This window comes from Pinus tabuliformis, chromosome 7 (assembly GCF_031772625.1).
Source record: "Pinus tabuliformis cultivar Carrire ecotype Pingquan chromosome 7, CPIR1, whole genome shotgun sequence".
Classification (NCBI taxonomy): domain Eukaryota; kingdom Viridiplantae; phylum Streptophyta; class Pinopsida; order Pinales; family Pinaceae; genus Pinus; species Pinus tabuliformis.
In genome coordinates, this window is record NC_142293.1 from 975,972,501 (window position 1) to 975,993,993 (window position 21,493).

The 21,493-nt window shown below is 39.0% G+C and overlaps 1 protein-coding gene across 4 annotated transcripts in view; it reads left to right on the plus strand.

Annotated features, from left to right (window-relative positions):
- The first annotated feature begins 1,004 nt into the window (after positions 1–1,004).
- Positions 1,005–21,493, plus strand: part of LOC149250869 (putative RNA-dependent RNA polymerase 1) — a 148,867-nt gene continuing 128,378 nt past the window's right edge. Inside the window, exons 1-4 of one of the 4 annotated variants that reach the window (XM_089459263.1) lie at positions 1,753–1,775; positions 2,180–2,721; positions 3,560–5,050; positions 5,174–5,457. In XM_089459263.1, coding sequence (XP_089315389.1) covers positions 2,197–2,721; positions 3,560–5,050; positions 5,174–5,457 — 2,300 coding nt within the window. In that variant the 5' untranslated portion in view covers positions 1,753–1,775; positions 2,180–2,196. Of the gene's footprint in view, positions 1,669–1,752; positions 1,776–1,834; positions 2,032–2,179; positions 2,722–3,559; positions 5,458–21,493 lie in introns of those variants that run through there. The other 3 variants (XM_089459261.1, XM_089459260.1, XM_089459262.1) reach the window with 3 other exon arrangements.

Sequence of the window (21,493 nt, forward strand, 5' to 3'; positions counted from 1 at the left end):
AATTAAACTAGCTTAGATTCATCTTAAACTTTGGATCTACCAAGTGCTTAGAGGGATCAAATTTCTTGGGGTGCAAACCTCTTTTAGAAGAGATTTGATCCAAGTGCTCATAGGGATCAAACTTCTTGGGGTGCAAGCCTCTTTTAGGCTAAAAAGAGATTTGATCCCTGGTAACACTGATGTGAGTTAAGATGGATTTAGACTGATTTAATTATTTATTATGATTATTAGTTATTTATTTTATTTATTTCTATGTAATTTGATCAAGTCAATAATTAATTATACTTATAATAATTTTTTTAATTGTAATTTGAAGAAATCAAAATGTTTTAATTAATAATTGTAATAATTATTTTATATTTATATGTATAATTTGACAAGTTAAAATGTTTACCTAACCTAGCAAGACAAGACAACATTTTTTTAATCTAAATTAAATAACGTTTCTAAACTCAACAATTAACTAATTTGCAAAAAAAAGAAATAAAAAACTTAAAAAAAACTTTTATTAAAAAAATAAAGTATTCCGAAAAAAAAATCTATGTTTAACCAAATTTATTATAATCTTCGTATCAAGTTCCACGAATTAACCTATCATGTTTTATTCAATATTAAGACTACCTCCATCCTAAACCCCACATTAATCACAATAAGATTTCTCATGGGTATACTTTTTTACCTGTCATTTGACATCACTTGGTGGGATTTTATCCCTTTTACTGGGTTTCAAATACCACAAAGGACACCATGGGCCCTCAAATACCACAGAGGACAACTTGGAAGGATGAAAGTCCTAATTCCCCTCAACTATTTTTCTATGAAAACAACTTTTATAAATATTAAAATATAAAATACCAAAATTTTAGTTGAAATGGGATGAAGCGGATATTATTTTTCAAATTTATTTTAACAAAACCTTCGTAAAATTACAGTATAAAAGGAAGAAAGCACGAGGAAAACTCTTGTAAAGTTGAGAGGAAAACTCGTGGAAAGTTAAGAGGAAATATACGGTGATCGGGTGCTCGCAAGAATTTTTGCAGAAAACAGGAAACCATGATGAGAATATGATGATGGGCCATGCCCCACTACACGTGTCAAGTCATCATGAATGGATAGGTTGTCAAACTGGACTGGACATATTGTTACATGGTAGAATTCTAATTGGATGGGATGAAAAGCCATTTCGGACGTAGCTGCCTTCATTTGTTTCTGTCACGGACTTGTCAATATTGGTCAACATGCAAGTGTGCAGCACCAACATAGAGATGGAGGCAGTAGTACGATGTTTTTATCACTCCGATTCCCGTGTCACAGCACCCTCCAAGGGCCATCATTTTATTGCACACACACTTCTTCAGTTGCTTCAACTACAAGAAAGAATCATCATGTCTCTGTCTCGGGATTCCATTGGATCCTAGCGAGCAAGAACAAACGATGACCTCGGTTTCTCCGAACAATTGCCCTTGTTAGGCTTCTTTGATGTAATTGCGTTTCCAGCGAATCTGACATCTGAGAAATTATCAAAGCATTGAATGTCAAGCTCTGTGAATCCCATCTTGTATAAAGGCGTTTCTAGCGAATGTGACATCTGAGAAATTATCGAATGCCAAGGTCTGCGAATCCCATCTGTACACAGGCCTGAACGCTGCAACTGACGGAAGTTCTAAGGTAGCTACCAACTCTCCTTGAGTAACTTCGTGTGGGCAAGTGCTGACGGGTATTTTTAAAGATGGGTCCTACTCATTTGCCATTTGTTCGCTGTGTTCATTATGCTGGTAGGCAAATTTAGCAAATTAGAGGGCCTTGGAAGTCTGAACAAGTGGGTACCTGTTTATTCCCATATCTGAAACATTAAAATTCCCGGATGGCTACCGGAATGGAAAATACATAACAGCCCTCCTGTGAAATCTACTTTGTAGCTGCTTAATACTCCATTTACCTTTCTAGTGAGCCAGAGCCATGTTGGCATTCTGTTAGAAAGTAAATTTAGCTACGGATCTTCAAGTCATTCACTTCCTCTAGGCAAAAATGGTGATTTAATCTTAGTGTGTGCATAATTGTGTAGAACTAATCTTTACTTTTTTCATTTATTTATTCTTTTTTCCTCCCGGGGAAGGGTTGAATTTGTTGCTGGTCAATCGATATGTCACTAATGGTGCTCCTTCCACTGTATGTGCAGTTCTCGGCAGCTTGACCATGGGGAGTCGCCGGACAGTTCAAGTATCAAATTTACCAGTATTAGAAGATGGTAAAGTGTTGGTGCACTTTTTGGAAGAAATTACAGGACAGGGGAGTGTGTATGCATGCAAACCCAGGACAACCAAGTCTTCCAAATCAAAAATGTATGCTTGTGTCCAATTTGAAAGTCATGAATTGGCAATGAAGCTCATCAATCATGCCACCCTAGGGAGGCTTTTGTTTAGGACTGCTACATTGAAGGTCCAGTTTCTACCAAGAGACATTGTATCCAGACCAAAGTCTATACCAGTTCACCTTGAAAGAGTGAAACTTCACATGGGCTGCCTGATTTCTGCGAACGATATGTATTTATTATGGTCTTCAACTAATGAGGTTGTTGCTGATTTTGGACTGGACATAAGAAAAGTCAGCATATATCTAAAGGAACGCAACATTGAGTACAGGATGGAGGTTTCATTTAGAGATATTCGTTACATCCATCGCCGCAAACGAGTAAATGGGAATGGGCTCCTTTTTCTTCAGGTTTGTTCATGTCTGCATCTTCACCTTTTTGTGTGTGAAGTCTTAAGACAATAGTTCTTGTATTTCTGGTTATTTCTAGTCTGATTAATGTCCCATAGAAAGTGAAGATTTAAAACCCTGAACTGAACCTTCTAAAATTGATCTGTGGCACCCTGATCTGGTCACATCCTAAAATTGGCACAAGATGTGCCGTCCTCCTGGAGCACTGATCTCTGGATAAACTCCAAACATTCATACAATGCAACTCTGAAACAAAGTCTGGCTGAACATGGATATGCAACAATGTACCCTTATGACTAAGGTACTCACTTTTTTCATTTGGAAACACTGTTCATTGTATTTTCCAGGGGTCCCATTGGCTAACTTGCTGTGTTATGTGAGGTGTTTTTATGCCATCAAAATCACCTAGAACTTGCAACTAGCATCATCTGCACCCACGTGGGAGGAGTTGCCACTGGTCTCATTGGCACTCACTGGGATGTTTTGAACCCAAGTCTTCATCTTAATATGAGCCCAATCACCGTACCACATGCCACTAAAGCATAATCCAGTGAACCTGGTTTTCATATTCTATTTAAAGATCCAAATAATTGGAACTTGAATTGGATAAGCCCTTATCATGTTTTTGGCCCATAAAATTTCTTTTATGTCTTAAACACAGATTTCTCTATGAATACTAATAAATGCATGGATTAAGCACATATTGATGAATGCCAAAAACAATTCTTTCTCTAAGTTATGATAAAGTACTATAGTCATTTGGTCTTTTATTTGCAAGTTATTGTTAATCGAGGGGTCTTTGAAATTACTGATGGGCTCACACATTTGAACATGACAGTTGGTCAGTGCTCCGAAGATCTATTACAAGGAGGAATTATGCTCAAGTTTTGATAATAATAATGCTCTTGATTTCTTCAGAGACACAAACGATAACCAGTGGATCCGAACCACGGATTTCACACCTTATTTTAGTGTAGGGCAATCTTCATCAATGTGTTTGGAGTTTCCATATGGAACAAACGTTTCTCAGATCAAAGAAAATTTCACTCACTACAAAGAAATTGAAGAGAGACTTGCCATGAAACCTGGTGCTTCGTTTTCTTCTTCCACTTCTAAACTGGTGCCAATTATAAATCCTCCTGAAGGTATGAAGTTGCCTTTTAATATACTGTTCAAAGTAAATTCACTTGTTCAGCTTGGCATTCTTAATGGGCCAAGCCTTGGTAAGGAATTCTTCAGTTTGCTACAGCCAGTGAAGGGGAGGCCTCTTTCCTACATAGATCAGGCTTTATCAAATCTTAGTAATTTGAGGAACCCTAGTTATGATCCAGTAAAATCACTTATGAAGGAATTCAATAATAAAAGATCAAAAAGGTACCACGATTTAGCAGATTTTTCTCTAGACAGTGGGCTGATGTATGTCCGCCGAGTACAAATAACTCCATCCAAAGTGTATTTCTTTGGACCTGAAGTCAATGTCTCCAACCGTGTCACACGGGAGTATGCAGAGTACATTGACGACTTCCTCCGTGTTACTTTTGTTGATGAAAATTGGAACAGACTTTATTCCACTGATTTATCTCAGGGAACGCTTAATGGTCTTGAATTACGTACAAAAGTATACAAAAGAATCCTCTCAGTTTTGAAGGAAGGCATTATCATAGGGCATAAAAAGTTTGAATTTCTTGCTTTCTCGACGAGTCAGCTACGGGAAAGCTCTGTCTGGATGTTTGCTTCAAATGACAAAGTTACTGCGGACAGTATACGTAAATGGATGGGTAATTTTTTGGCTATTAGGAATGTTGCAAAATGTGCAGCAAGAATGGGGCAATCTTTTAGCTGTTCAACAGAAACATTGCATGTTTATGACTACGAAGTGCAAAATATTCCAGACATTTATACTTACAGTGATGGCAAACAATATAATTTTTCAGATGGAATTGGGAAGATATCTCTGTCCCTGGCAAAACGGGTGGCTGCTAAGTGTAGATGTGATACCGTACCCTCTGCATATCAAATAAGATATGGTGGTTACAAAGGCGTTGTAGCTGTTGATCCTGCATCCCCATATAAACTCTCATTGCGGCCAAGCATGAAGAAATATGTCTCACAAAATACTAACCTTGATGTTCTTGCTTGGTCAAAATTCCGACCTTGTTTCCTGAATCGCCAAATTATCACTCTGTTGTCTACTCTCGGAGTTAAGGATCGGAACTTTGAGAAGATGCAGGAAGACACAGTTAAAAACCTGGATAAAGTTTTGACCAACAGAGACATGGCCCTTGAAGTCCTTCAAATAATGACTGTGGGTGAGACTCACAATGTTCTTGTAAGTATGCTTTCTTGTGGCTACTTGCCAAATTCAGAGCCATATCTGTCAATGATACTTCATGCATTTCGAGCATCGAAACTTTTAGAACTAAGACAGAAAACACGCATATTTGTTCCCAAGGGACGATGCTTGATGGGGTGCCTTGATGAAAGTAGAACGCTGAAGTATGGTGAAGTGTTTGTTCAAGTTTCTGAGACTCCAGGAAATAAGCAATTCCATGATACTGGGCTTTCTGCATTTGCACAAAATCCCCTGGACTCTAAAATTAGCATTGTTCAGGGGAAAGTAATTGTGGCCAAAAACCCATGCCTTCACCCAGGTGATGTACGAGTCTTGTCTGCTGTAAACACATCCAAACTTCATCACATGGTTGACTGCGTAGTTTTCCCACAGCAAGGTGAAAGGTAAGTAGATAATGATTTTGTTCATTATTTAAAACTAGCTTTCCATCTGATAGAAGTAAAACCATTTAATCGACCTAAGTTAAATAAATTGTTATTATTGGCCTGTGTTTTATTTCAGTTAAATTCTGAGTGAAAATTTGGAAGATTTTGCAAAACTACGTTACTTTTCTCTCTGGATAAATGGGAAAAACTGTTGGCTTTCCTGCTTATTTTGGAGTCCAGACGTGCTATGTGGAAGCTGTTAAAGTAAAATTTCATAGATCATTTTGTTTTTCTCCTATGAGCTATAACGTTTCTTCCTCTCAAAGCAAAAATTAAGATTGTGGCTGAGCAAAGTAAAAAATAATAAATAAAAAACTTTTCCTGAACTGCAGATGCTTTTATTCATAGAAGTCACTGTAAATTCAAACGAAATTTTCTATACGGATGGAAACTATTCATCAAATACCCATAAAAGCAATTACCTGTGCATTCGATTCACAGCATAAGCAGCATCTGATGTCACAGAAAACACAACCAACTTGACAGACAAGTCCACTGTTTTACATACATAAACAATGGAAAAATCACTTTAAAGTTTAGATTTACATTGTGCCCTGAGGCTTGGCCCTTATATCAGTGTTTTGGGCCTTGGCCCAAACCTATCTACTTGTTGTGCAATGGCATAAGCCGAGTACCATACGCAGCTTTTCAATCAGAAGCTCACTCAAGCTCCCTTCCTCATTAACAATCTTTTCCCAAATAAGATCAAGGATAATCTTATTCCTTTTCAGTCATTTTGTAATCATAGTTGCAAAGGAAATCCAGTAGTGGGGGCTCTGGATGGAATTTCTGTTATAGTCCACCTTCTGTTGTATATGGATTGTTGTCTCTGCATTGTCTGCTAGCAGCCTCTGCGCCACCTGCTACCATTTCTTTTGTCAGTGTCATACTCCTATACATGTCTTCTACAAATCCTCAACATATTTAAAATATTTCATTTAGAATTTGATGAAAAACAAATTGTTTGGTAATCCATAAACTCATTGCTCTCTTGTAAACAAGTCTATAAGTATTGTTTATCTAACAAATAATAGTTCTGCAGTTTTAGCTATAGAATTTCATTAGACATCAGACGTAAGAAACAAAACTAATGATAGGCTCTGTTAGCAGCCTGTTATCACAGAGAATTCCCATCCTAAAAAATGTAAGTGGAGTCCAGATAACTATTGGAAACAGGCCAATGCCATTTTGCTTGATTCCTCTCATTTTCAAGTTAGTGTGTGTGCCACAGACATCAGAAGGGTATTCCTAAGTGATCTAAGGTGTCAATTGCAAATCGCCAGTTGTAAGTGGTACCTCAAATTGATTAAAAAAAACTGTTGTTCTGTGGAAATCGAGTAGAAGCAACAAACAGGAAAAGCAGACACCAAGCTAAAGTGTATGAAAAATGACGCAAACTAAAGTATAAATCAAAAGGGAAATGGTACCTTGCAGTTCTGTGTTATAATATACAGGAGAGCAAGCAGAAAACCATTATAAACTTCTGGAACAAATGTTCACTAAAAGTGGGCATGCAAACCAATGCAGCTAAGATGAAAATCCTCTGTTCATTGTGTAAAAACAGTGACTAGCGGCAGGCTGTTTGTTGCCTTTTTATGGGTTTTATGTGTTTTCTTATGAATGCAAATCGACAAGGAAGTGAATCTTCACCCTTTTTCCACAAAAACTAGTAAAAAACCAGCAAGATACCTTGCTGTATTCTTACAGAAAGTGAAAATAAAGTGTAACAAAAATGCCTATTCTATATGACCTAGACCCAGGAATGCATGGAAAACAAGTAAATTGATATGATTTGTGTATTTAAATGGTTAACCATGTAAATTGACTGGTACCTTATATTGAGTTGAAAATGAATGGAAATAAAAACAAGTAGGGCAATTGAAACTGTCAGGTGCCCCTTCATAATTGGTCATGCCCTTAGAGACATGCCTATTTTATACTAATCATTAATTAATTATTCATTATTACAATTATTATTATTGTTTATATTTATGTTATTTATATATATATTTTATTCATAACAAATTTCCATGAAACTCTGCAACTACTTAGTGAATTACTGAAAACTAGGCAATTGAAAACTGAAACCAAATTTACTTTCACCAAGGTACAGAGTTTTTTAACAAATTAGAAGCAGCGGAATAAAACACGAGAGATAAAAACACATGCACACAAATTGACACACTTGTTTTCTCAGGAAACCCAACAGGGAAAACCTGCTTCCTTGATGTGGTATTTTATTGATTGTTCTTGAGCAATTGGATCTATTACAAAGCAATTTGTCTCTCTGAGAAAGCATTCTGCTTCTTCTCAAAAATCTCAGCTGATACAATTGATCTCTACCTGCCTTGATCACTGCCTGATTTCGCCCTCTAGCATGCAACTGTTCCCCTGCTACCTTCTTGACTTGCCCTGCCTCTTGCTTGATCTTGCTCCTCCTTCCTTGCACACTTGGCAGCCCTATTTCCTTGCACAAATCCCCTATTTCCTAGCGCAAGTTTGGCTCCTATTTCTTAGCACAAGTCCTATTTCCTTGCGCACTTCCTGCCTCCTATTTCTTAGGACACCAGCTCCTCAAAACTGCGCACAATCAATCTCCTAAATTCTAGCGCACTTGTGATCTCCTATTTCTTAGGACACAAGCTTTGTGCTCTCCACAATCAAAGATGCTCTCACAAACTCGTGAACTGTCTTGTCTCACAAACCTTGTGCACAAAACTTATGATTTCCTGTGCCTTCATCCTCCTCTTTATAGACCCTGTCGACCACTACGTGTCAACGACCCATAGCAATACACCTTTTTTTTTTCGCAAAAGGGACAGTGCCTGATCAATGTGTCCGTGCTGTTCAGCTATTATCATCAGCCTGATTTACAAAATGTTATAATGTAAACCCATTCTGCATGTATATGATGTAAATAATCTCAGCAGATCCATGTCATGTATGTAACGACTTAGGTAAACCTACTTTTCTGGTGACGATCTACGTTCTGGGAGGTTTTTTGTTTCACCGATCCATTTTCGGATGGTCGACAGAGTTTTCCTTCAGTCTTACCCCAAAGCCCCAATGGATTTTGTCACTGGGATCTTAGACGAATCCCAGCATTCTAGATCGAGTCTATGTAAAAGTGATTTGGGAATAATCCTAACTATTTGGTTAGGTTATTTTATTACAAATTGTTTCATCTGTTGGATTATATTTGTGTCGCAGAAATGGGTAGTCTGTGAGGGCCTATTACAAATGGGTTTTCCCCCTTATGATGTAAAAAATATGAAAATCATGATATAAAGTGTCTTGAGGGTTGGAAAAATAATTTATCTCCTCATAGGTTAATTAATTAAATTTTCCGGCCAAAAATTTAATTAAAATCCTAAGTCAGAAGTTTAATTAATTCTGGGCCCAAGGTAAATTTAAATTCTCCAAAGGCAAAATTCGTTAGTCCTTAAAAAACAGATTTTAAAAGGTTCGGGGACTAAGGTAAATTAATTATTTTGCCAAATTTTAAACCATTGATCCCTGGGGTTAAGTCAAAGTCAAAATTTTGGGGAAATTAACTCAAAAATTTAATTTTTGAGTTAATTAAAATGCGTTTAATTGAAAATTTCGGATTTCCCCAAATATTTAAATATTTCGACGGATGAGATTAAAAGAAATTTTAATCTTCATCAACGGTCGAGATTGTTTTGACGATGATCGCTCGAACTAGCCGTTGGAGGATTTATCTTTAAATAGGAAGTCATTTGTCAGTGGATCTATCCGATCTTTGAGTCGTGTGCTAAGCAACGAGTTCTTGTGTAATTTTTTCTTGGATAATAAAGAAAGACTTTGGTGTTAAATTTCGCTAACGTTTCTTTTCATGGAAATACTGTAAGATGTGTTGTTTTCATGCATAATTTTTTTTTAACCATTGATGATAGTTTCTAAAGAGTGATTTGAGTACAGGTATCTTGCTTAGTCGCTGGGGTTTAAGTGATAATTTAAATTTTGAATGTAATAGCAAGTATCTCTATTTATCTGAGTTTTATTATCATTTTCGCGCTCTATTTTAATTGATGGATTGAGTTTTGCAGTAAAATCTTGATTTTTAGATCCTCAGGCATCAGGGGAAGTTCTCAGTTGGACCAATCAACTTCCAGTCTGTGTTTTCTGAAGAGCTTGGCCAAATTAGCTTCGAGCTTATCATAAGATTTTGTGTGTGATACACGAAGGATTTTGAGTTAAGCACCTCCCTTAAAATTTAAAAATTTAATTTTTGTGTGGGAAATTGATAGACCTGGCTAGAAAGAGCCTTAGATTATCAGATTTGGGAGTAGAGTTGGACTCATACTCTTCAGACCTAATAGATCTACTATTCTTGTGCATAGATCTGTGAATTTTTTGGTTCTCTCACTTGGGTTTCTGGGGTTTTATTTATTTTTTGCATATTTGGGTTTTGGGTGTTTTTGTTTTCAGGTACAGGTTGCAGATCTGAAAGAGAAGTTTGATTTGAAGCCAGATCTAGGCCCTGCAGAGTAAGATCTGGCCCCAAAATCATTTTTGCACGGATATTATCCAACTTTTTTGCAGTCCAAGGGTTTGAATTTTTTTTAAATCTGGAAAATTTTTATAAGGGTTTCACTGATAAATCTGAAGCAGAATATATCAACTTAATCAGATATTTCTGGAATTTTTTCTTGGGTTCTTTGTTGACCATTTTCTCCTATCTGCTGCCTGGGGTTCTTTGCTTTTGTGCTATAGAAAATTTCGATTTTTTCTTTTTTCTTTTTGGGAAAGCCTCTATTTATTGCCATACTCCTATTGCAAAGAAGATTCTCCCACTGCTGCATCATTCCACAAAACCCGCAGTCCCCACAACTCCATTACCTTTGCGTTTCCATTTGCGTTTGCTTGCTACCCTTGTCTCTCTCTGCAACCCTCTCCACCTTCGACCCTTGATCTCTTTGCTGCTCCTTCCACGCTTCCGTTGCATCATTCCTCAAACGTTGCCCTCATCTGCTGCTATCCGCGTCTTCCCCATCACCCATTAACTTGCGCTCCATCCGCAAATAGTCCATCTCCTGCATGCGGATCCCTCCCTTCGACCCTCATCACTCCGTTGCCTGCTACCATTCCTTTGTTTCTCTCCCCTCCGTCGACCTTCATTTGCGACCTGAGCTCCATTCTCATTCACATCCAGCTCTCTCTACCTGCCTGCACATCCTCTCCTTGTTGCTCCGTCCCAACTCCTGTCTCTTCAAGCTCCTTTTCCTTGTCGCCGCCAGTTGTGACTTGCATAACATTCAAACCTTCGACTTTTTTTTTAGGTATGATTGTGAGTTAGGGTTAGGCCCCCTTTTATTTTTTTTCCTCTTTAAGCAATTTAATTTCATTTTATCTAAACTTTGGGTTAGACTCATTCCATTTTAAAATTTCGATTTTTTTGTTTATTATTTTTCGATTTCCTTTTACTTTATTTATTTTTTGATTTGATTTTATTCGTGTTTTACATTTTATCATTTTTTTATGGTTTTGATTTTATTTTGATTTTCATTTAAAAAACATTCAAAAAACATTCAAAAAACATAAAAATTTTAAAAACTAAAAAAATTATTTTTTGTAAAATTTTTTAGTGACTTTGGGATTGAGAATAAAATAAACTAAAAAGGGATTTGCGCCTTCACATTAAATATTTTTAATGTGGCCTATGGCCCATTAAACATTTAATTTATTAACCCTTTGATTTAGTTTGATTTCTTCATTTACCCAATTAAAGTGATTGCCTAAGGAATAATTAAAATTCTAATTTAAAGTTCCTTGGTGTTTTTGATGATTAAATGCAATTTTTGTTATTTCTCTATTGTCAGGGGCGATAAATGTTTTAAATCATATTGACTGTTGGAGAAAGATAAATTTTGCTAAATTATCCTGCATGCTAAAGTTTTGAACATTTTACATTTAATTGTTCATGATCGTCGCTTTGCCACATTTATAATTTTGCTCTAGATAACTTGTTTTTATTTAATCTATGGTTAATTCAAATTAAAAGCACTGGTCTATAATCAATTCTATCTTATGGTTGTGTCTTATTTTGTTCTATCTACCTCAATTGACCAAGACTTATTCTAAATTCATCAAGTTGTTCATCCTTCAAATCTCCTAGAGCCTGTGTTCCATAGGCTATCTTCATCCATTCATCTTAGGGACTACCTCCCTTGACTTGTCTAGGAGAGAGTCTAAACAAAGTGAGTAAGGATTAGACTCATGAGCTTGCACTCATACTGAGAGAAAGACAAATTGAGAACTTGACTGGCTAAGGCACAAGCCAAAATACCTTTTCTCGATACATATTCAATAGAAACTATTATATTCCTACTATTCAATTTTGTTAAATTTGGACAACTAGGTCCAAACTCCATGTTCTGATGCTCAGATTAAGAGGCTAATATTTTTGTTGGATTCCTCTTTCTGAGAGGTGTAAAATCCATATAAAAATAGTCTTAATCCGATGAGCAGAACTTATATTTTGAATTTATTATTCTTAATAAATTATATGTGCAAGGTCAGCCAGTTTTGTAATGTAGGCTCACATGCCCAACAGATGTGTCACACACCCTCATTGATGGATATATATACAGGAAAAGTTGGAGAGAATTTGATCACAACACAACTCACATCTTCCTCTCTCATCCTAAAAAGTACGAGCTACCTGGAGGACGAATTTCAGCCACACGTGGGAAGGACGAAGAGGATTTTTCTGCTGCTAGGGTTTCGCAGAAGTTTGACCAGTGTTGACTTTGGTCAACGCTTGGTCCAAACAAGCTGAAAACTTGTGGGAGGTTCGATTTTTGAAGGCCGTACTACCTGGCACAAAAATCGAGGTCAAAGTGTTGACCGTTTTGCTACTGCGTTGACTTTTAGCTTGCTGCCCCTGCGTTGACTTTTCAGGACAGCGTTGACTTTTGTAGAACTGACTTGGGTTGACTCATCTACTGGTTGGAGGGTTGTTGTGACACATGCTGGGCTGGCTGACCAAAGGAGACTTTGCTGGTTGAAGCATCCTGTTGACCGCCGAAACGAACACATACATTTTTCTTGTTTCTGATTTGTCTTCTGTAAGATCCGCTTATATGTTCTATCTGCATTTTGCTTATCTACTTGTATGATTGCTGTGAGAAAAGTGAAATTGCTCTTAGCATAGAACATCTACAAAACTTTACATGGTATCAGAGCTGAGGTGAAGACAAACTCTATCTATAGCAATCATCATCGAAGGAAATGGATTCCTCTAAGCTTGAATTCAGGGAGAATGACAAGCTGACTGGAAGTGATGACTTCCATGCCTGGAAGATGTTATTAGATCTCAAATTAGAAGATCATGATCTCCTAGATCATGTGACAGGGAAGATTCAAGAACCTCCATCAAATGCCTCTGCTGCTGTTAAACACAAGTATAAGAAGGGAGAAATCAGAGCAAAGCTGCTGATCAGGGAATCCATAAATAAGAGTCTGGTTGCCTACATATCTGAACTAGGCACATCCAAGGAGATGTATGACAAACTGATACTTATGTTCCGAGTAAACAATGTGAACCAAGTGCTATTCCTCAAGAACAAGTTGAAGAATATGAAGAAGGGCCGAGACGAGTCTATTCAAACTTTCTTTATGAAGTTGACCGAAACCAGGAACAATCTGCTAGCTATTGGGGAGACAATAGCTGATCGTGAGATGGTTCTCACCGCACTTGGAGGACTTCCATATGAATGGCAAGTATTCACAACTACCATTCTCAACAATAATACCATCCCTAACTTTGATGAGCTTCTGTCTAGATGTATGCAAGAAGAAACAAGGATGAAGGAATTTGATAATGAAAGAAATGCTGCCTATGTTGCTCATTCCCAAAAGAAGAACTCTGGTGGTTCCAAGGACAAAGGAAGGACTAAGACTCAAAAGAAGAAGGGTAAATGTTTCACCTGCCATAGGACTGGACACTATGCTAGAGAATGCCCCTTCCAGAAGAATTCTCCCGATAGTGACGACAACAACAACAACCGAAGGAATGGGAATCGAAGAAATGACAAATCCAAAGGAAAGAGGAAGGCTCACTTTGAAGGAAACAATCCACCTTCTAAAAGGACCAGAAATACCAGGTATGAGGAGTCTAATGTTGTTAATAAAAGAAATGAGTATATTCTAATATCTGCTCTCTCAGCTGCATCTCCGCCCGACACTATGGATGTCTGCCTAATCGATAGTGGTGCCTCAAGACACATCACCGGATTCAAGGAAGCACTTTCTGACATGGTTGAAAGGGATACTAATCTAGAAATTATCCTTGGGGATAATGCCACTTATCCTGTGAAAGGGACCGGGACTGTGACCCTCCACTTGTCTCAAGGACAAGTCCTCCATCTACAAGATGTACTCTATGTACCCAAATTGAAGAAAAACCTTGTGTCTGTATCTGCCATGGAAGACAAAGGTTTCAATGTAACTTTCTCTGATGGAAAGGTACTCATGTGGAAGAAGAGCTTCAAGGAAGCTATCTCAATTGGTTTTAGAGTTGGTACACTCTACCAGGTTGGAAGGATTCCGTTGGGAGCTATGACTTGTGATACTATCCGTCAAACCGAACTATGGCACCGAAGATTTGGACACCTTCATTACAAGGCTCTTCCCGAAGCAAGGAAGGTGGTGACAGGGATGCCTGATTTTGGAAATAATCATAAAGGTGTATGTAAGGGTTGTGCTGAAGGAAAACATACAAGGGGACCTTTCCCCTCAAGTGTCACAAAGACATCTGAGATATTGCAACTGGTCCATTCTGATCTTTCCGGTATGTTGCCTGTAACATCCCTGGGGGGATGTTCTTACTATATGACATTTACTGATGACTTCTCTCGCAAAACCTGGATATACTTCTTGAAGAAGAAGGATGAGGCTTTCATGTGGTTCCGTACCTTCAAAGCCTTGGTGGAAAATATGACCGGAAAGAAGATCAAGATTTTGAGGACTGACAATGGCACTGAATATGAGTCAAATGAGTTCAAAGACTTTTGCAGAGAAGCTGGCATTAAGAGGGAGACTACCACTGCATATACTCCTGAGCAGAATGGTGTTGTTGAACGCAAGAATAGGACTATTGTGGAAGCTGCCCGTGCCATGCTATGTGACCAGGGTCTTCCAAAGTTTCTGTGGGGAGAAGATGCAAATACTGCTGTGTACATTCAAAACCGATGCCCTCATTCCACTTTGGACTCCAAAACTCCCGAAGAGGTTTTCTCTGGTAAGAAACCTGATGTCTCACATTTTAGAATTTTTGGATGTCCTGTCTATTTTCATGTGCCGAAAGAAAAGAGAAGTAAGTTGGATGCTACTGGGAAGAAAGGAATGTTTGTGGGCTACAGTGAGACTTCTAAGGCATATAGAGTCTATGTACCTGGTCAAAGGGAAGTAGAGATAAGCCATGATGTCACTTTTGACGAAGATGCTTCCCTGAAGAAAGTAGTAGATCTTCCTAGATCTGAAGAAAACCATGAAGAAAGACCTGGAAATCTGGAAGAACCCCAGGATGAGACTATGCCTGATGTTGAAGGGCCAATGGACCCTATTGATCCTTCCCCTTCTTGAGGAAAGAGGCCATCATGGCTCAGGGACACCCTCGAAGATGCTGTGGGTCATGCTGCCCCAAGGGGAACATTCCGAGAAAGCAAGAAGCCGTGTAGATACCAAGGGTATCTAGCTGCCATGAGTACTATTATACAATCTGAACCTGGATCTTTTGAGGAAGCCATCAAGCATCAAGTCTGGAAGAATGCTATGCATGAAGAATATGAGGCTATTATGAAGAATGATGTCTGGGATGTGGTCCCGAGACCGAAGGACAAATCTGTTGTCACCGCTAAATGGCTCTACAAGATTAAACATGGATCTGATGGGAGTGCTGAAAAGTTTAAGGCAAGATTTGTTGCCCGTGGCTTCTCTCAAAAGGAAGGAATTGACTATGACGATATATTTGCACCTGTGGCTCGATATACCACCATCCGATCCATCATAGCCCTTGCTGCTACGCAAGGATGGAGTCTTCATCAGATGGATGTCAAGACCGCTTTTCTGCATGGTGCAATAAAGGAAGAGGTGTATGTAGAACAACCTCTGGGATTTGAAGTTCAAGATCGAGACACTTATGTCTGCAGGTTGAAGAAAGCCCTCTATGGGTTAAAGCAAGCACCCAGAGCTTGGTATGAGAGGATGGATAGTTACTTGATGAAGCTGGGCTTCACCCAAAGCAATGCTGATCCAAACCTTTACTTTAAGGTTGAGGAAGGAAAGCCTCTCATTCTAGTGCTGTATGTGGACGACCTCTTCCTGACAGGTGATGACCCTCTCATTCATCAATGTAAGAGGGAGCTTGCTGCTGAGTTCGAGATGAAAGACCTAGGACTGATGCACTATTTCCTAGGCCTGGAGGTCTGGCAGAGACCTGGAGAGATTTTCCTTTCTCAAGGAAAGTATATTGTGAAGCTTCTGGAAAGATTTGGGATGGTGGACTGTAAGTCCGTGTCGACACCAATGGAACTCAACTTTAAGAAGTTGAGTGGCAACGCTGCAGGGCCTATCTTGGCCAATCCTACTAAGTATCGTCAACTCATAGGAGCTTTGATGTTCTTAGTGAACACCCGTCCGGACATATGTTTTGCAGTGAATACTTTGAGTCAACAGATGGTTGAGCCTCATCATTTTCACTGGGTTGGTGCCAAGAATCTTTTGAGATATCTTCGGGGCACGATAAACCATGGGCTGAGATACACTGCCAGGAGTGTGATACTCCGGGGATATACTGATGCCGATTGGGCTGGCAGTGTGGTGGATCGTAAGAGCACATCTGGATGCTGTTTCAATCTTGGTTCTGCTTCGATCTCATGGATGAGCAGGAAGCAGAAGTCGGTGGCTTTGAGCACCGCGGAGGCCGAATACATTGCTGCTAGTATGGCCTGTTGTGAAGCAGTTTGGTTGAGGAAGCTCTTTAGTGAGCTGTTCCAACATGTGCTAGATACCACTGTAATACTCTGTGATAATCAGAGTGGGATTCGTATGACTGAGAATCCTGTGTTCCACGACCGATCCAAGCATATTGATATCAGGTACCACTTTATCTGGGATATGGTACAGCGAGGCGCCGTAAGGCTCGATCATATAGGAACTGATGAGCAGGTCGCGGATATTCTCACTAAGCCCCTGGGGAAGGTCAAGTTCCTAACCTTCCGTGAGAGTCTTGGTGTCGTGGAAAGACCCTATGATGTGGGTCCTGTTGGACGATGAGCTCTGGGGGGCTTTGGGGATAGCTTCTCGGAGCTATAAGCACTCATAATGCTTCTGCCCCACCCTTGTGATTATTGAGCTGGTTCGCCACTCATTTAATCTTGTGCCCTGTATGCATCCTACCCATTGAGTTCAGGGCTCATGGGAAGTACCTCTCATTTGGCCAATGAGGTGTGGAAAAGCTAGAGACTATTAGCAAAGACTGATGGACGCATCAGAGATTGCCGTACTCTCTATCTAGGATGGCATGGTCCAACCACTTGATCTGGGATCAAGATTTGTGAGGTCTGGGACCTCTGGACTGATTATGTCTGTCAGGGAATGATGTCTTTGTGACTGACCCACTTCTGTTCTGAAATAAAGAAGCCAGCAAAGCAAGTTTTGGCGGGATGACTCACGATGTTAATTGCACTAATAGATGGAGTTCTCCCTAGTTGAGAGGGAGTGTTAAATTTGGACAACTAGGTCCAAACTCCATGTTCTGATGCTCAGATTAAGAGGCTAATATTTTTGTTGGATTCCTCTTTCTGAGAGGTGTAAAATCCATATAAAAATAGTCTTAATCCGATGAGCAGAACTTATATTTTGAATTTATTATTCTTAATAAATTATATGTGCAAGGTCAGCCAGTTTTGTAATGTAGGCTCACATGCCCAACAGATGTGTCACACACCCTCATTGATGGATATATATACAGGAAAAGTTGGAGAGAATTTGATCACAACACAACTCACATCTTCCTCTCTCATCCTAAAAAGTACGAGCTACCTGGAGGACGAATTTCAGCCACACGTGGGAAGGACGAAGAGGATTTTTCTGCTGCTAGGGTTTCGCAGAAGTTTGACCAGTGTTGACTTTGGTCAACGCTTGGTCCAAACAAGCTGAAAACTTGTGGGAGGTTCGATTTTTGAAGGCCGTACTACCTGGCACAAAAATCGAGGTCAAAGGGTTGACCGTTTTGCTACTGCGTTGACTTTTAGATTGCTGCCCCTGCGTTGACTTTTCAGGGCAGCGTTGACTTTTGTAGAACTGACTTGGGTTGACTCATCTACTGGTTGGAGGGTTGTTGTGACACATGCTGGGCTGGCTGACCAAAGGAGACTTTGCTGGTTGAAGCATCCTGTTGACCGCCGAAACGAACACATACATTTTTCTTGTTTCTGATTTGTCTTCTGTAAGATCTGCTTATATGTTCTATCTGCATTTTGCTTATCTACTTGTATGATTGCTGTGAGAAAAGTGAAATTTCTCTTAGCATAGAACATCTACAAAACTTTACAAATTTCCTATAAAGCATGCAATAAAAACAAACAGTCTAAGAAAAATATAATTTCTTACACAATTGAACACAAGTAATGATCTCCAAGAAAGTTGCTGATAGATGTTTATTGCCAACGGTTGTAGAAAATCAAGTTCCTGGACAAGTAGGAACACACCAATTACTCTCAAAGATCTTGGAGAAGCCAAGATTCTTTAACTCCTCCACATCATGTGCATTGGAAGCAGTTGCAAATGCAAAACTATGGAGTAATTCAGCCATTGCATGCACTTCAATACTAACTCTCAATCATTAGCTTTCCAAGAGAATATTTAATATCCATTTGGAGAAATTTACCCTAGGGTTTGTGAAAACACATGAAAAGTTTTGTATTCTAGCTATTATCACCATATACTTTCAATTCTTGTAACCATAGACAACATTGAATGCAATAAGATAGTGTGACCAGTATCAACAACTCATTCACATGAAGCTATATCAGAAGTACATAACAAGTTTAAGCTTACAATTCTTCCAATTTTCATAGTACAATGCAAGTCACAACAATTTATATTACATTAGTTACTGCCCTAATACTTCTTGGTCAACCTTTTCGCTGCTTCCAAACATCTACCACATTTCGCTGCCGCAGACCTTTACAAACGCAATCCAATGCCCAGAACAAGCCCCCCAGTAGCTGCCACAAAACTCCTTGTAGATGATTCCTCACGTAAGTATGAACACAGGAACCCTCGCTGCTTCAAAGGATATCGTAGCTGATAATTCATTATCCAACAGGTGCCGGATACCCTTTCCGCCACGAAGATTAACCCTTCAGAGCCCTACACTGCTTCAGGAATTGTCCTTGAGGTGGGCCGTAGCTTCAGGTGAAGATTCAAGGGGTATTCATTGTCTCAGGTGAATGTGCTGCCATAGGAAATTACAATCAGAATGGGCACAAACTCAAGAAGAAAAAGTCAGCGTGTTCTGCTGCCAAATAGGTGCCCTAGAACCACAAAAAAATTCTTATGCCGCCTCAGATAAGTTTCGATGCACTGTTAGGGTGTCGCTGCCACAATAATACCTTTTTAAGCTAGCCGCAAACTTAGGTAAGGCTGTTTGCCCCCTTGCTATTCTTGTGAGCCTAGAACTGGCCCATGCTGCTAAAGATTGACCCTCTTCACTGCCCAGACAACCACATAGCCACGCTTCTTCAGGAAAAATGGCCTGAGAGGCCCCCACTACCTCAGGTAAGGCCCTAGGGAAGCTTTGCCGCTAAGATCTTCCTTGAATAAATTTTATACCACAAAAGAAGAGTTGTTTACTGCCCAAGTTTGACCTTTGATGTTCCTCGAAATCTGTTGGACAGAATTAAGTGCCACTTAATTTGCTTCTTAGTTTCCCAGACCAGTCAATCCACAAAGATTCTTCCTTGATTGCCAAATACAAATGAAAGATGCCTCAAAAAGTTATGCCAAACAAAATAGAGAGAGGAATTGGCTAGGGTAGAATCTTTCACCACCGAAACCAATTAGAAATAAAGGGGTCTTAAAGCCCTCAAAGCCTTAGCTTACAAATAGAAATATCCATAAACCATGATGAGAAGAATGATTCTCCTCTCTCTTATTTACAGATTCCCTTTGGGCTCTCTTCTCTTAATTTTAATTTGAGGGGCCAATAAGTGTCCCTCCACTTAGCCCCAATTTTGGCTTCCTTCACAAGTTTTCCTCCAATTACCCCAATTTACCCAATGTTGCCCCAAAAACATTGAATAATGGATTGCTCCCTTTATAATTGACTATAGCCTACGGGGTTGGATAGGCTACTTTGTCCTCCCTTGGGCAATTAATTAGAAGAGTACATTAAATTCCCCCTTTCTTGACATTGCTTGCTATCAAGCAATTGCAAGTTTGGGTGTTGGGAAATTTGACCTCCTATTTTCAAGAATGAGGACCTCTCAAATGATCCATATTCCTTCCTCTGAGCACTTCCAAACCATCCATCTTCACTCAAAACAGGTGATGTAACAATCCTTGGTTTTTCTCCATATTCATTGCCAGCACAAATATTTGCAACTGCAAAAACTGCCCCTAAATGCCTTGCAATGGCCAAGCGACCAATACTGAAGTTTGGGGTGATGCTGAGGTTAAAGCCCCCATAACCATATAATAGAGTTGGATGAGGACCATCAAGAGTGATGTCTTTCTTAGATACAATGAACATTGGTATCTGAGTTCCATCTTTGTTGGTTATAAAAATATGTTTAGCCTCAATCTCTGTCTGCTCAAAGTTTGGAACAACAATCCCTCTAAAAGCCACTAACTTTTGTTTTTCCACATCTAGGTTGCATCGATAGATAATGCTGGGGGTAAGGAAATTGCTAAAACCAATAAGTATCTCCTTGTCTTTACGCCTCCTTGATATATCAGTATATCAGTGACTGACCCAATATCTATTGGTAAGTTATGAAGCAATTCTCCATATTGCAAGTCTCATATTTGCAAATAATAGCTTAATAGGAGCTGATTTCCATTGACACAACAAGCTGATTCAAGCACACCCTTCTCAGATTTTGTAGTAACATCATTCAATTTAGAAACGTATTTATCTATCGGGTTGCTTGGTTTACGTACTTTAGACACATTTCCTCCATAACAATACTTATTGTGTCTTCAACTTGTTTGTGATGAATAACCACAAGATCCTTCTCTTCCTTAAGTACGATATCAAGCTCCTTATTGGGATCTAAAATATCTGAATCTTTTGCATCCCTAAATTTTAATCTTATATGAATTGCATAGGAAATATCTCTTTGCCTCCCATCAACAACTACATTATTATTCATCTTTATTGCTTCTTCTCTCAAATTTTGATTGTAATGCTTATCAACTTTGCCCTTCCTCCCAAATTGGAAAGGAATTTGCTTGTCTTGCTCTTGTGACTCCTCATTATTGCAAAAATTAAAGCCAACAACATTATTATTGTTCATTCTTGGATCTTCATAGGCTGAATATGGGTGGCTATCATCGCAACCACTCATAGGACCATGATCCATTGTAAAATGTTGGTAAGTCTTACCATTTGACTGTTTATGCTAGCCAATTCTATTGCAATCACTTTGAAGATCCAAGCTATTGGTTTCAGAAATGTACTGTGAAAGTAGTGACATTGGTAGAGTTAATGGACCAATGGGTAACTCTCTTTGTTTCCCTCTTGCTCACGAGTTTGTGGTAGGGATTTAGTTAAGAAAAATTGTTTGTTGATAAAATCTTGGACCTCCTTTGCACCTGGGTCTTATAGTCGTCTGTAAAAATCATTTGCAAGCACCCTGTGGTAGTTGTCTACTGCAAACTCATTTCTCCTTGCTTCTGGATAACCCAAGCGTTGTCTTCCCTTTTGGTATTCTCATTGGGCTGTAGCAGTCCTACACAAGTG